We start from the raw sequence: 14,346 nt of genomic DNA on the forward strand, positions 1-14,346 counted from the left end.
TATCACACTTCAATGAAAAAGCCTTGAAGTCATTTAGTAATTTTCCTTGTACCAAAATAGTTGTTTATGCTAAGATTGCTAATTATTCTTGCTTGAATGAGTGCAAAGGGGCAGACTGATAATTAATCAATTTTAAAAAGATAAAATTGCTTTTTGGAAACATCTTTGTTTTTCTCTTATTTGAGCTCCAGTGATTACAGATGGAAGAGAATTATCTTCAGACCATTAAAAAGCAAAGTGGTTAACTACACTTAGATTCAGCTATTATATCCATTCCCAAAGTACAATACATCTTTTAGGGGCAAAATGCTTAGGATTTTTTTTCTTTAAAGGCCAAATTTAGCATCTATATTACAGAAAATACTTAAGCCACCCACATATACTAATAATAAAGCATGTGCATTTTATGTGATAAAGTCACAAGTAGAAAAGGGAAAACAGATTGTGATTTTGTATCTATGAGAAAATAAAAATGATGTGTCTATAATCTGTGTAATGAAATCCATTTGCAATTGATAGGTTCAGAATAATTAGAGCTCTTGCTTTTATAATTTTATATCAAACCACAAGTGTTAGGCAATGAGGTCTGAATAATCTGTTTTATACTGATGTATTCTTGTGCTTCAATATAATGTATCAGAAGCAAGATTTTCAAAGCCATTTACCTAGGTTAATATGTTTGAAAATTGCTTTTACTCAGTCCATCTAAAAGTACATAGATTCAAGGTTTCCTAGAATATGTGCTTTTAGCCAGTTTGTAGAGAGGTATTCCCAAACTATGTGTAGGGTAGAAGGGGAAAACAATATATGCAGATGAAGTTTACAGATCTTTCTGTAGGGCCATTCTTAAAGAAAGGGAATGGGGCTTGATATATTGCCTTTCTGTGGTTTTTGCCACTACATTCAAAGCAGTTTATATTATATACAGATACTTACTTGTACCTGGGGCAATGGAGGAGTAAGTAACTTGCCCAGAGTCACAGGAGCTGTAGTGGGAATTAAACCCAGTTCCCCAAGATCAAGGTCTGCTACACTAACCACTGGGCTACTCCTCCACTCTCACAATGCCTACTGGCTCCCACCCCCTCCAGATTTCCCTTATTCGAAGGGGACGGAAGCCGGCTGGCCAGCGGGCAGCCTTGAGTATGCAAGATACAAGGTAAGAGAAGAAAGACCTCATGGGGAAAGAGGAAGGTTAGCAAAGGTTTGGGGGGTGCCATAGCATTCATGCCCCCCCCCACCTCATCACCCATGAACTCCAGAAAACACACCATCAAGGTGGGGAGAAAGGGGTAGTTTTAATTTTATCATCCTCACTTTAATATTCCCCTATCTCTTGTTTGTCTGTCCTAATTAGATTGTAAGCTCTGTCAAGCAGGGACTGTCTCTTCATGTTCAAGTGTACAGCGCTGCATACGTCTTGTAGCGCTATAGAAATGATAACTATTAGTAGTAGTAATTGAGTGGAGCTATAAGGATTCATCATTTTACTTTAATTGGTGTATCTTTTAGTAATTTAATTTTTGCCTAGAAACAAATCATAGGATGAGTGGGAAATCACATATGCTTATCATAGAGTGGGTGGGAAGCCCCAGAAACCCACCTGTAGCCTCTCTCTATAAGGAGGAGCAAATTCCCCTGTAGCCTCTCTCTATAAGGAGGAGCAAATTTCATTTCCTACAAGGGAGGTCCTACAAGGAGAAGGCCTTCTGTAACACTTAGGGGGGAAGTTATCAATGAGGGCTACCATTATGATGGGTTATTTTACTGTTAAACGAATCAGTCAAATCAAGGGAGACAAAAGAAAGTACAGCAGACGATGTACAAACTAACGCCTTTATTAAGACATCGAGGACTTGACACGAGTTGTGTTTTGGCCCACAAGGGTCTTTGTGTGGATGTGTGCTGATATTAGACTGAGCTTAATATGATACTGGTGATATTCTACATCTTGGTGAAAGAGTCCAAAAAGATTCTTTGAAATTGAGTCCTTTAATAAAGAATGTTGTGGTCTTTAAAAAGGCCTTTGTAAGGCGTTAGTTTGTACATCGTCTGCTGCACTTTCTTTTGTCACCCTTGTTGTGACTAATTCATCTGTGTGTCTACAAGTGTTACTTTTATTTTATTTTACTGTTAACCAGGGCTATTAGTAACTAGTTTTCATTGTATAAAATGCCATCTGTGGTAAAATAGCATTATTTGTGGTAAAATAACCCATATTAACGGAAGCCTGTATTGATAACATCACCCTTTAATGACCCATCCTGCATTCTTTGCTTCCAAATCATGTGTACTAGCTATTAAGGTAAAAATGGCTAAAAATCTCAAGTGGGCCACAACACATAGTCATACAGGCTATATTTGATCTGTGGGCCACATTTTGCCATTAGAAAGCTGCAAGTGTTATATAATATAATGGCTAGATTTTTGACAGAGATTAACAGGAGACTGTGCGCCCTACCTTACAGATGTTGCATTGATTGCCTATTTGGGAAAACCCACAGTTTGGTAGTGACATTCAAAACCCTACATAACACTATTTCATTGTTGTTGTAAGATAAGTGGTGTTGGCAGTGCCCGTACTCACTGGTGAATGTCCCTTCCAGGCAGATCATGATTCAAAATTGTTGGTCAACCAGGGCTTTTTCAAATGCAGCCGAAGTTAATCTGACACAATTATGGAAAAACAGCCAACAGGGTGGATGGAACATAAATTAGAGGGGTAGTTTATTAAAGTGCAGGAGTCACTAGTCTGTGCTATTTCATTATGGCACTTTAGCGACTCCTATGGTACATGAATAATGTAGCTTGCAATCAACCTTGCAAGATATGTTATCCATAGTGCCTGAGAGTATCAGGCCTCTAACCTGCATGCATTCCACTGCTCCTGGACCACATCTTAAAGGGGCCATTGTAGGCAAAGGATCTGTTCTCCCTTTTCCTCAAGAGACCCCAAACACAAGCCCCCCCTCCTGAAGCTCCCAACCACATACTCCCTCTCAAAGAGACCCCAACCACATGTAACCCCCCCCCCCAAAGACCCAACCCTCCTGTGGCCCTCCCCCCTGGGCCTACCTGTTTTGGGCCAGGAGTGATCCCCAGTGGCTCCTGCCCCTGCTGACACTGGTTTCACAATGGTGATGGTGACCATTAGAGGTAATCTTGTCATTCTATCACTAGAGGTTAAGTTGTTGTATAATGGCATAAGGGTTTTTCAATGTTTATGCCTAAAAATATGTGTGAAAATCATTAGGTAAAAAAAATCACTAAAGTTACATTTCATGCAATATTATAGTTAATTTATTATTCTAAGCAGGGTTTTTTTTCAACTTTACACATGTTGTCCATGTAATTCAGAATTATTCTCTGCTCCTGGAAGATTTTACTGTCACTAAGCAGCTTAATATTTCCAGCAGCATGTGTCTTGTTGTTAAGGGGGGTTGCTAAGATGCGTGTGTAATATTATGGCTTTTGTTTGAAGAAAGTAGGAGTGGGTCAGGAAGAGAAGGAATAGAAAGTAGACTAGAACCAAGGAAGCTTTGCACAAGATGAAAAAAATTAGCTTTATGTGACTAGTGTAGAAATAGAAGAAATTAAAAAGATCACTTGTTCTTAAACAAACAACAAAAGCAAAGACATCAATTCTTTAAAAAAGTGTTAGAGACACATATGTAACTTACAGTATTCTGTAAGGTATGCATGTTAAGTGCGAGCCCTGCTCAGGCTCAACCCATATGCACCCCCTTCTCTTTTGCAAATATGTACTACAGGGCAGTGGCATAGCTACCGGGGCTACAGGGACCTGGGCCCCACAAATTGGCTCTGGGTCCCCTGGTGTGGCTGGCAGAGGTTGGGGACCCCGCTAGCCAAGGTATATGAAGAGGCAGCAGCAGCGGCGGGGAGGTCTGGCTACGCCACTGCTGTAGGGTCCTTTTTCTAAGCTACAGTAAGCACTAATGCATGCTTATTGCAGCAAAAAAGGTCTTGCCACTGATACCACTTGGCTTAGTAGCAGTTTACAATAAGTAAAAAAAAAAAAAAAAAATGAAGACAATATTTGGTAAGAATAATACATACCCAAATAACTGACATTGATATAAATTTAAACAAATCTGTTAAAAAGGTGGATTTTCACATTTTTCTTAAATTGAGAGTAGGATGAGTGTACAGTAAAACAAATATAAAAATCACTCCAAAGAGGATATATGCAGTTGGTGGCAGAGTGGATTGCATAAATACTTTTTATTTTAAACATCTGAATAACTTGGACTGTATGAAACATCTATATATTAAAGAAAATCAATAAATACAAATTGTTTCTGTTATAGTAGCCAATGAGGTAAAAACTGCACTTTGATTATCAATATACTTAACAGGACCATAGTGGAGAAAAAAAACTCAGCATTTGCTTAATTCAACTAGCTCTTATGTAGCTATGGCAGCTTAAATGAGCTTTTAAAGCAAAGCAACATTTTGCTTGTACTGTCACAGCAAGCTAATGAAATGTGATTAGTGATAGATAAGTGTGTTCTTGTCATCTATCACTAGTTAAAAGGAATCAGTTGCAGGGCTGTTTGTGGTAGAGGATGAATGTCCTAAATATAACATTACAGTAATCAATAGAGGCAGGCACGAGCTGTGGTCTATAGTTTATGAAACTGATGCCATGGCCTTGAAATTCTCAAATACATAGTTTGGTGGTAATTTTATAACAGGATACATACATAAGAATCCTCTATGTTTCTGTTAAATTTCTTCTACTATTCTAATAGCACCATCTTTCATTAGATTCTCTGTTTCCATGTTTCTGTCCACCCAGTTGCTGTTTGACCTTTAGGTTGAATCTCTTTATAGATATATATGGATTAACCAGCTTTGGTGGAATAACAGAAGATGTGATGAATAAATCATTTTCTCAAAGGATTTAATTGCTATGATTGTTCTCCAAATAAAGAGGATTTTGGTTGAAAGTATCTTTTAAATATTTAGCTCAGTGTCTTTCTTTGTCAGTAGGAAAAAATGTTATTATTTCTTTTTTTTTTTTTTACATGAGATTCAGGCATGCAGAATTAATTTGCTGAAAGTGTACTATTGCTCAAAGTAAAACTTGTTTATTTAAAATTGTCTGCACTGAGGATCTTAAGCTATTATATGATCTTACAAGGATTTCAGGATCTACCCCCAAAACTGATATCTATATTTTATAAAACCAAGGACCCTGTTTACTAAGCTACACTGTAGGAATGCAAAAAATTATATTCCTATGGATGTCTCTACTGTTAGCACACTGCGCTAAAAAGTTTACACGCCTACAACATGGCTTAGTAAACAGGGCCCCAAGTTTCTCACTAATTAGATGTGAACCATTTCCATAAAAAGTAGAAATAACAACTAGTACATTGGTACATTTGAATATATTGTATAAGTTGCTTATTAAGCATAACATTAGAGATAACTTTGAATACATTTTAACATTCAAAATGAAATACAATTGATAGCATCTTAGAAACAAATAATAATCCGAAAGACAGACTATAAGTTTGCAAAAGCAGTTTGGAATTTAATTTCTGAAGTTAAGTCATTGCAAGAATACAGCCTCATATAAGGAATATAATGATTTATTTATTTATTTACCAAATTTATATCTTGCATTATCCACACAATCTAAGCAGGTTACAATAAAACGTACATAAAACTTATATAATACATGAAAATAAGTGGTCAAACTGCAGATATCATGAGCCTACATATATATGCCCGGTTAAATTATTTTGATTATTGGGCCTATACTGTATAATCAGGAGTTATTCCATTCAATGAGTATAACATGTTGTCTCGCTCTATTTTTTCTAGACTAAGATGTTTGGTAAAGCAGTTGGAGAGAGGTGATGTTAACGTAGCAGACCTAAAAAAGAATATCGAGTATGCTGCGTCAGTATTGGAAGCAGTTTATATTGATGAAACCAGGTAAGTTAAAGCTGAAGTTTTCTGGGAGCCTGTTTATGGAAATATGGGTGGCCTTATTTTCAAGACATTTTGGTGATTATTTTAGAGTAGAAATCCTTCTAGAACTGGAAATCAAAGTGCCTGATATTCAGCCTGTGGTTTTTAAGCCATTGACAGCTGTGGGCTGAATTAAGCTAGGATATTCAAAACTGGGCCAAATTCTGGCTCCAGAACTGAATATTAGGATAAGTGTGGCACTCAGAAGTTAACCAGGTAGCGTCCAATATTTTGACCTGTGGCTGGTATTAAGTTAGGACAGCCTAACCGATTAAGTGCTGGCTCTGCCTAGGCTTTGCCTCTGGACCGCCCCAGCCCCAACTGGACTGTGCCACATTGGTCAGAGGCAATATTCAGCGGCACTACCTGCTTAAGAGCAACTGAATGTAGGCAGATGACTAGGTCAGTGAGGTTTATCCGAGCAGGAGCCTCTCCCCATTGAGCCCTTTTGAATATTGGGCTCAACATGTTTTAAATTCAAAACCTCTCTTTTTCTGCATAGCTGGTAAAGTGATAACATTTGCTAGATAGTGAATGATGGTGTGCTATTGTTATGCTTGACTACATTGTTAATATCATTTTTTGGAATTTTAATGCCATTGTCGTAATCAAAGTTAATGCATGTGAAGTCCCATTTTGAACAGGGGCTCATTGTAGGAAATGTAAAATACAGGCCAGGAAGTTCGCATTTCTCTGATATTTTACAAAGACTAGCAAATACAAAGGCTTTTATAAAATACACGTAAGGATGCCATCAAATACATATGTATTTACTGGCATATACAGCGGGAGAAGTGATTTTGCAAGACTCTGCTTAGAAAATGAGAGCAGCATCATTTGACAGCTTGCAGGTAGAAGTGTCAGCACTTATATATAGAAGTGAGTTTCACAATTTCTATGCGTGTGTACCAACATTTATTCACAGAGCTGCCCGATTTCACAAAACTGTACATAGAAGTGGCAGCAATTAACAACTAGTGAGGCTACCCAAAAAAAATTTTTTTTAAACATTTTAAGTGGAAATAAAAAAACAGGAGATTAAAAAACAATTAGTTCCTAAATTCTTCATTTACATCCTGGTCTGAAAGGAGCACTTTTCTAAAACCTATTTATCCCTGAGAGCTGGTACAAAATCCGATGACTAAAATTGTTTAAATATACATCTATTCCCATTGTAAAATGGGAAACACACATTTATATTTTTGGTCCACCAAATCCAAAACCCCTTGAAATCTACATATGTCAATAGTAGCTTTCTAAAATGTATTTATTCAGTTTTATAGCCCATGCTCCTGACATAGCCCAGAGCGGGTTACACACTTACATTCATAATAAAGTAACATAATACAATATAGCATAATAAAATAATTAAAACATCATGCCAGCTTTGTTCAGTCCATCAGCTTTCAAATTAGATCAAACAAGTTTTTACAGCCTTACTGAAACTCAAAAGGTCAATGATCTCATAGCAGGAGGCAGCCACTATTTACTTACGTAGATTCTGATAAAATAGGCCTCCCTTATGTGAGTGGTCTGTGTCGTGCAGTTCATAAGTTTTAAAATTCCCTTTTTTAAATGTTAAGTTACTGCATAATAAAGGACTGTGACAATCTGAATGAATGCTTCCAGAGATATTGTTAAACAATGTTATCCTATTGTTTGAAGCTGTCATCTATTACAAGAATCTTCAGCTTTTTATACTGGTGGTGTGTTATAGTGACTTCTAATACCAGAGCCATTCTGAAGAGAATCCAAATGTGATGTTATGCAAATACTTCATTGTCAGTTGTGTTCAGTTCCACCTAAAGTATTTATCATCTGAATGAGCTGGAATCAAATGATACTTGCCAAACCAACTCATTCCTTTTCTCTCTGGAGAGACAAGCATTTCTAAGAAGCTCTTAAAGATGAAGGGGTCGGTATTCAAAGCAATTTAACTGACCAGAAATGGCTCCTGGGTGGTTAAATAGCCTGTTTGGGGCTAATCAGTCATTTTCAGTGGCACTTAACTCCTTAAAGCAAAACTGGCTATTTTGGGGGATGTTCCAGTGGTGGAATCATCACTTGGCCAGTTAAAATGCCAATATTAAGCACTTAACCAGCCAAGGTAACTTCATAAATAGGCCAGATAAAAGCCAGTCCTATCTCTATGTGGTTCTCCATAGCCAGTTAAGTGTTTATTTATTTGTTATTTTATTTATTGCATTTGTATCCCACATTTTCCTACCTATTGGTAGGTTCAATGTGGCTTACATGGAACAATGGGGGCGGTTACAAGGTATAGAGTGGGGTTAACAGTTTGGTAGAGACAGCGAGTGAGAGTAACAGTTCGATAGAGACAGCGAGAGTCTGTAGAGGTTTCTCGTGGGAGTATTGAGCCAGTCTAAGACCTTAGGAGATTCAATGTGGTTTACATGATTCATTGTTAGCAGTGGCGTTCCTAGGGGGGGCTGACACCCGGGGCGGATCGCTGATGCGCCCCACCCCCCAGGTGCAGTGCGACCCCCCCCCCCCCCGGCGAAAGGACACCCCCCCGGGTGCACGCCGCAGGGGGGGGGGGGCGCGCACGCCTGTCCTTTGTTCGTTCCATTCTCCCTCTGTCCCGGAACAGGAAGTAACCTGTTCCGGAGCAGAGGGAGCATGGAACGAACGAAGGACAGGCGCGCGTGGCACCCCCCCAGCGGCGTGCACCCAGGGCGGACCACCCCCACCGCCCCCTCTTGATACGTCACTGATTGTTAGAGAGTTACAATAATATGCAATACAAGAATATTACACAACCAGCGATGATATAGCCGTCTCTAGAAACCTGGAAATTCAGTGCCAAAGCCCGGACATGGTTGGCATTGAATTTCAAGGCATAATGCTGGTGGCGGGCAGCAAAATGCTAAGTGCTGCTGGCTGAATATCGATCCCCATGGTTTCTGATTGCTTTGTGCTGAAAGGAACGAGGGAATGAATTAGATCTGATCCTATGTATCCTATTGATGATACATCAGCTGTAGTTGGTTAGATTTTTTTGTGATAATGGAAGCTGATGTTTTGTTAGTCTAGGAAATCCAGGCAATTGAGCAATCCTGTGATATCATTTAATAAATATTGTGGTTGTAGAGCTTCATTTGGATTCTATAAGTGATAACCATCTAATTCTATAAATGGCGTGTACAGCTAGGCGCGCAATTATACACACAGTTATAGAATGGTATCACTTATGCACATTACTAAATGCTTAATAAGCCCTTGATTGGTGCTTATGTGGCAATAACTATCAATAACTGGCCTTAACTAGATTTGATTGGCACTAATTTGCATTTATGCATGTGATTTATGAGAGATTACCAAGTGCACATGTAAATTATATAGAACTAAATTCTATAAATGGCACCTAAACAAAATCAGTGCCAAGAAAAGCACTAAATTCTGTTCTATAAATGGCATTCAAAGTTAGGTGCCGCTTATGGAATAGCGCTTAGTGCCAGGAACCGTGACTACTTTTAAGCATGGTCATTTACACCAATGAAACCCTGGTGTAAATCTCCACACCTAAATTAGGTGCAGATCCTGCAAATTCTATAACATGCCTAAATTAAAGGCATACCCTGATCCACTCCTGACCCTCCCATCACCATGCTCCCTTTTTGGACCCACACATAAAATTTACTTGCAGATTCCATGCCTAAATTTACATGCGTAAATTTCAATTAAAGCCAATTAGCAGTAATAATTTGTTAAAATTCCAATTATCAGTGCTAATTGGCTCATTCAATTAAATGCTTGTGCAAATTGGACCCATGCCCAAATTTGTTTGTGCAGTTTAAAGCATTCTGCTATTCCAGTGCCATTTTATAGAATATTATCAGTTATGTGCGCAAGGTACAGCATTTAGGCACATTCATTGACAACTGCCATAGATATGACATAAATGGTTGTGCCATAAATGCTGACTCACACTAGTATTTTATAATGCAATCATGCACATAATTGCTGTTATAGAATTCATGCTTAGGTCACAAAATTTAGACGCCTAACTTTAGGTGACCTTTCTTGAATTGACCCATATATGTTTTGCTGCATTGTAATTTAGACCGAAGGCAAAATACATTTTCTACCAGTTGCATGCAAATATGTTTATCTTGCAGTGGTATAGCCAGGATTTTTTTAACAGGGGGTGCATCCCCTGTGCTCCCCCATTTCCTTGGTGCCTTAAAATCATCTCCACTCTAGTCTTTGCAGCGGCAGCAGCATTCATAGGCTGCCTGCGGCCTGCACCGGGGCTTTCTTTCTGAACCATCCAGCCCTTCACAGGAAGTTGCACATGAAGGGGTGGGACAACTCAAAAAAGAAAGTCCCAGTGCAGGCCACAGGTAGTCTATGAGTGCTACTGCTGCTACCCTGGTGGGAGCGGAGATTATGTTAAGGTACGGGTAGGGGGGGCAGGTCTGACAGGGGGTGCATATGCAACACATGCACCTTGAATAAATATGTCACTTCTTTCTTGTATACATCACCGCTCAAATGAAACTTTTGGACAGTATTCCTTGTATCAGTGATTAGAAATTAAGCAATAGATTTAGAGTTTCATTATCCTGCATCTGTTTTACAGCAATTTTGGCAGTCAAGACTAAAATAGGTTTGGAATGTTTTATGAACAGATTGTGTTTGTTTGTTGGTGGTCAGTGGCCATCAGTGCTGTACAACAAGCTACAAAACAAGGAAACTAAAGAGAATTGTTTAGTAGCATTCACTTACTTCCATTATGACCATCTTGCTTACTGTATTATATATTAAGGTGCATATTGTAGAAGCGCTATTCAGGTTTTAGACATGCATAAATCAGCATATAAGGGTGTTATTATCAATGTGGGTTACTATTAAGATGTGTTATTTTACCACTAACTCGTGCTATTTTAATAAAGGTTCCATTTTATGCTGTGAGACCCAATTACAAATAACTGGGCTTAATAGTAAAATAGCACACCTTAATGGTTGCCCATGTTGATAACTTCCCCCTTAGATATTTATATTGCATAAATGTCTAATTCCAGATTTTACAAAGCTGGAATATACACATCTGAAGTGAAGCGCATGCATCTGGTAATGGGATGTGGTTGGGCCAGGGCCATTTCAGAAGGGAAATGCACAACTGTGTACCTAAAGATTGATTTTGGGATGTATACCTGCTACCTGTGAGGTTTAGGTTTCAGAACAGTGCTTCTATTAAGCAGCACTCTATAGGAGGGATTAGGGAAGAACGTCTCCTTAATCCCCCAGTGATTGATGCCCCCCACCCCAGAAAGGAAAACTGGGAGGGGATACTAAATTCTGTGACTGCTTTGGGAAAATATATGATTATAATTCTACAATGGCTGACATAAACATTTACGTGCCGGTTGATATTTTAGATGCTTATGTTTTCAAAATGGATGCTTCTGCAGCACTTACAGTGAGAAATGGATGTTTATTTGCTAGCATTTTAAAGCAGGCTCTATGTTGATGAATCCTGCTCTAAAATACTAGTGTAACTGGAGACCTCCAAACCTGGATATTTCAATTCTGATTTATACACCCTTTCTAATATGATATTTTATATATATTTAAATAATATCAATGGTAAACTGTATAGAAAACTACTTGTAAAAAATTGATTAAGTGGGTGCTATCCAATATGATGAGAATGTTACAGGTAACAAATTTACAATCAGAGCGTGCATATATCTGTTTTGCCTGTGTTTTATACATACAGACTACTTATGTGGGTGGTTCTCTGGTTTGTATGTTAATCTGTTTTGTTTGTGAATGTGCAAGTTGGGCATACATTTGCTTAGATATTATCACACTGAAGGATCTCTCATGAACAAGGAGATTGTAGCACTTAAGAGACTCTTCTCCAGGCCTTAGCCATAGAGGAACTTGAATAATCAAGGCTTGATGCTTGGAGGCTCCTCTTTTACTGTTCATTCACACTCGGGGTGAGTAAAAAAAAAAATCCAAGTTTATTCTTTTTTTTTTTTTAATTAGTATGTATTTTACTGCAATGAACAGATGTGGTAACAACATAAGAAGTAAGGTAGTACAACCCAAGAGACATGGAACAGGATCTGGAACAGTAGTATCATAAATCCACTACAATCCCCGGCAGACAATGGGTAACAGCAACAGATGCAAACTTTACATCCACACCTGGCCATTGAAACTTTTTCAATTTTACAAAACTAACAAAATCTTAGAGCACAACAGACACTTCCAGCACTCATTCAAAACAAGCACACAACTCTCTCATACGTTCCCTCAAGCATCCCCCCAATTGCCTGTACACTAATTCTTTCCTTCACACGCTAAAACCTATTTTAGTTATAAATTACTATACCAAAATTACTTAGTAACTTAGAAATAAAAAGTAAATACTACAGAGCTGGGATAAGCAATTACTTGGTTTATTATGATTGGAGCAAGAAATAAAACAGGTTAGAAACCAAAAAGCTAAGCCAGGTGAGGGGGATCCTGCGCTACCTGGTTCACCAGTTAGTGAAATTTGCCCCCCTCCCCCCTTTTCTGCTGAAGTTATATTTATATAGGCTAGGGACTGGCTGAAATACGTGTTTACATGACTTCTGTTCAGGTGTTCAACCATTATTCTGGAGTTCCCCTAACTGCTACCTCCAGCCATTTTTTCCATCAGACCTATATTATCTTCACATTTTCCATTGGATGCTCTCTTCTATTATATACTTGTACCCATTACACTGTTCTATCACCTCGGCATCTCAACTGTCAAATGTCACATCTCATATTTCAGAAAAACAGGTCATCTAGCCCCAGGTGCAAAAGTTCCTTTTTGTTATGACCTCTTTGTCAGTGAGCTGAGTTTTTCCAGCAGCATCACCCTTCTGTAGCTTACTACCCCTTAACTGGTTCTTCATTGTCCAGTGTCAAAGTGGTCACTCTGTATATGATAAACTGATTCCCATAGTATGTCTGTTTTGCTAGCTCTATACTAGGTGAAAATATCTCTGCATGAAAATAGGGCGTCCCTATAACCAGCCCTTCCAAATTACCTAATGATTATGATACCACATAAACGCTAATGGGAGCAAGTTCTTACTCTATTCTAACAGCTGCAGTTATAGCATTGCAGTTGTTAGAATAGAGTAAGAACTTGCTCCCATTAGCGTTTATGTGGTAGTATATTGTAAGAGCAAGTACCAAAGAGATTGTTCAAGAAAACTAATGATTATGATGTAGAACTAATTACTACTCAAACTGTTGAAACCGATACTTCCTCTGTGTACATCCATATGCTGCACAAGTCGGCATTTTTGAAAATATAAGTAAGGTCAAATAAAAATGCTACCAACAATAAAGAATGACAACGTGAATGCATCATCTCATAGGTTTTTCTGCTTTGTTTTGGGTGTATAAGATTGATAGCTGCGCAGGGAAGAGGGAAGGGGAGACTAACCTCCTTGGCTTCAGCTTTTTGAAGTCATTCTGTGTCTTGTCTCAATCTAACTGCCTTGGCTGCACTCTTCTCTCATCTTTTGGACTGGTTTTAAATTCTTGGAACTATGTGTCTTGAAGACTGCCTGTTTCATTCTATCACTCATATTATGCCATGCTTTAAACACCGTATGTGCATGCTGTTTTTCACATTTGTTTGTGAAACATATTATTTCATCCACTTTGCATTATGTTGTCCAGTCACTGCACTTGCTTGTACTCTTTGGTTTCTATATAATTATATGATTGGGACCTCAGGACTATGTGTCTTCAAATTTTGTTTGCATATATGTATGGTGTCATTTTTTAAGTTTTCTGCATGTCCATTTTAAATTTGATGATATTTTTAATATTTTATTTGAGTTTTACTCATTTTGGTTTGTATGTTTATTTATTAGTTTTATGTCAAACCCCTGATGTAGCCATCTTGGTGACACGTGGCCACGTGGGGTCTTTTTTAATAATGAATTTCTTGGACTCTTGATCTGCTTTGTGTTCTACTTCTTGCTGTTTGCTGCAGACCTGCAAAGCCTCCTTTATGATACTGTTCTCTGCACTAATTGGATACAGCTTGGGCCATAAATGAAATTATATCAAAGCTGCCATATAATATAAGAGAAAAATGGTCATTAGTAGACGCCAAGTACAATGAGGACCATCAAGAGACGTTTCCTCCTTTCACAGTCTTTGTAAAGTTTATCCAGGATTTGGTAAAGAGGAGAAATGATCCCAGCTTCAAGTATGATATACTTGCAGTCAAGGCAGGCTACTTCTTGGATGAAAGGCCGGTCAAAAAGTATGGCAACAGCAGGAAACCTGTAGCTGTACAGATGACAGATGTGTCAT

General features: G+C 38.3%; 1 protein-coding gene across 2 annotated transcripts in view; it reads left to right on the forward strand.

Moving 5' to 3' along the window:
* PDE1A (phosphodiesterase 1A) overlaps positions 1 to 14,346 on the forward strand; it is a 595,639-nt gene that overhangs the window by 368,544 nt on the left and 212,749 nt on the right. For both annotated transcript variants that reach the window (XM_030209839.1, XM_030209840.1), the window contains one exon: positions 5,854 to 5,967. In XM_030209839.1, coding sequence (XP_030065699.1) covers positions 5,854 to 5,967 — 114 coding nt within the window. The remainder of the gene's footprint in view (positions 1 to 5,853; positions 5,968 to 14,346) is intronic.

Source organism: Microcaecilia unicolor, chromosome 7, assembly GCF_901765095.1.
Source record: "Microcaecilia unicolor chromosome 7, aMicUni1.1, whole genome shotgun sequence".
NCBI lineage: Eukaryota > Metazoa > Chordata > Amphibia > Gymnophiona > Siphonopidae > Microcaecilia > Microcaecilia unicolor.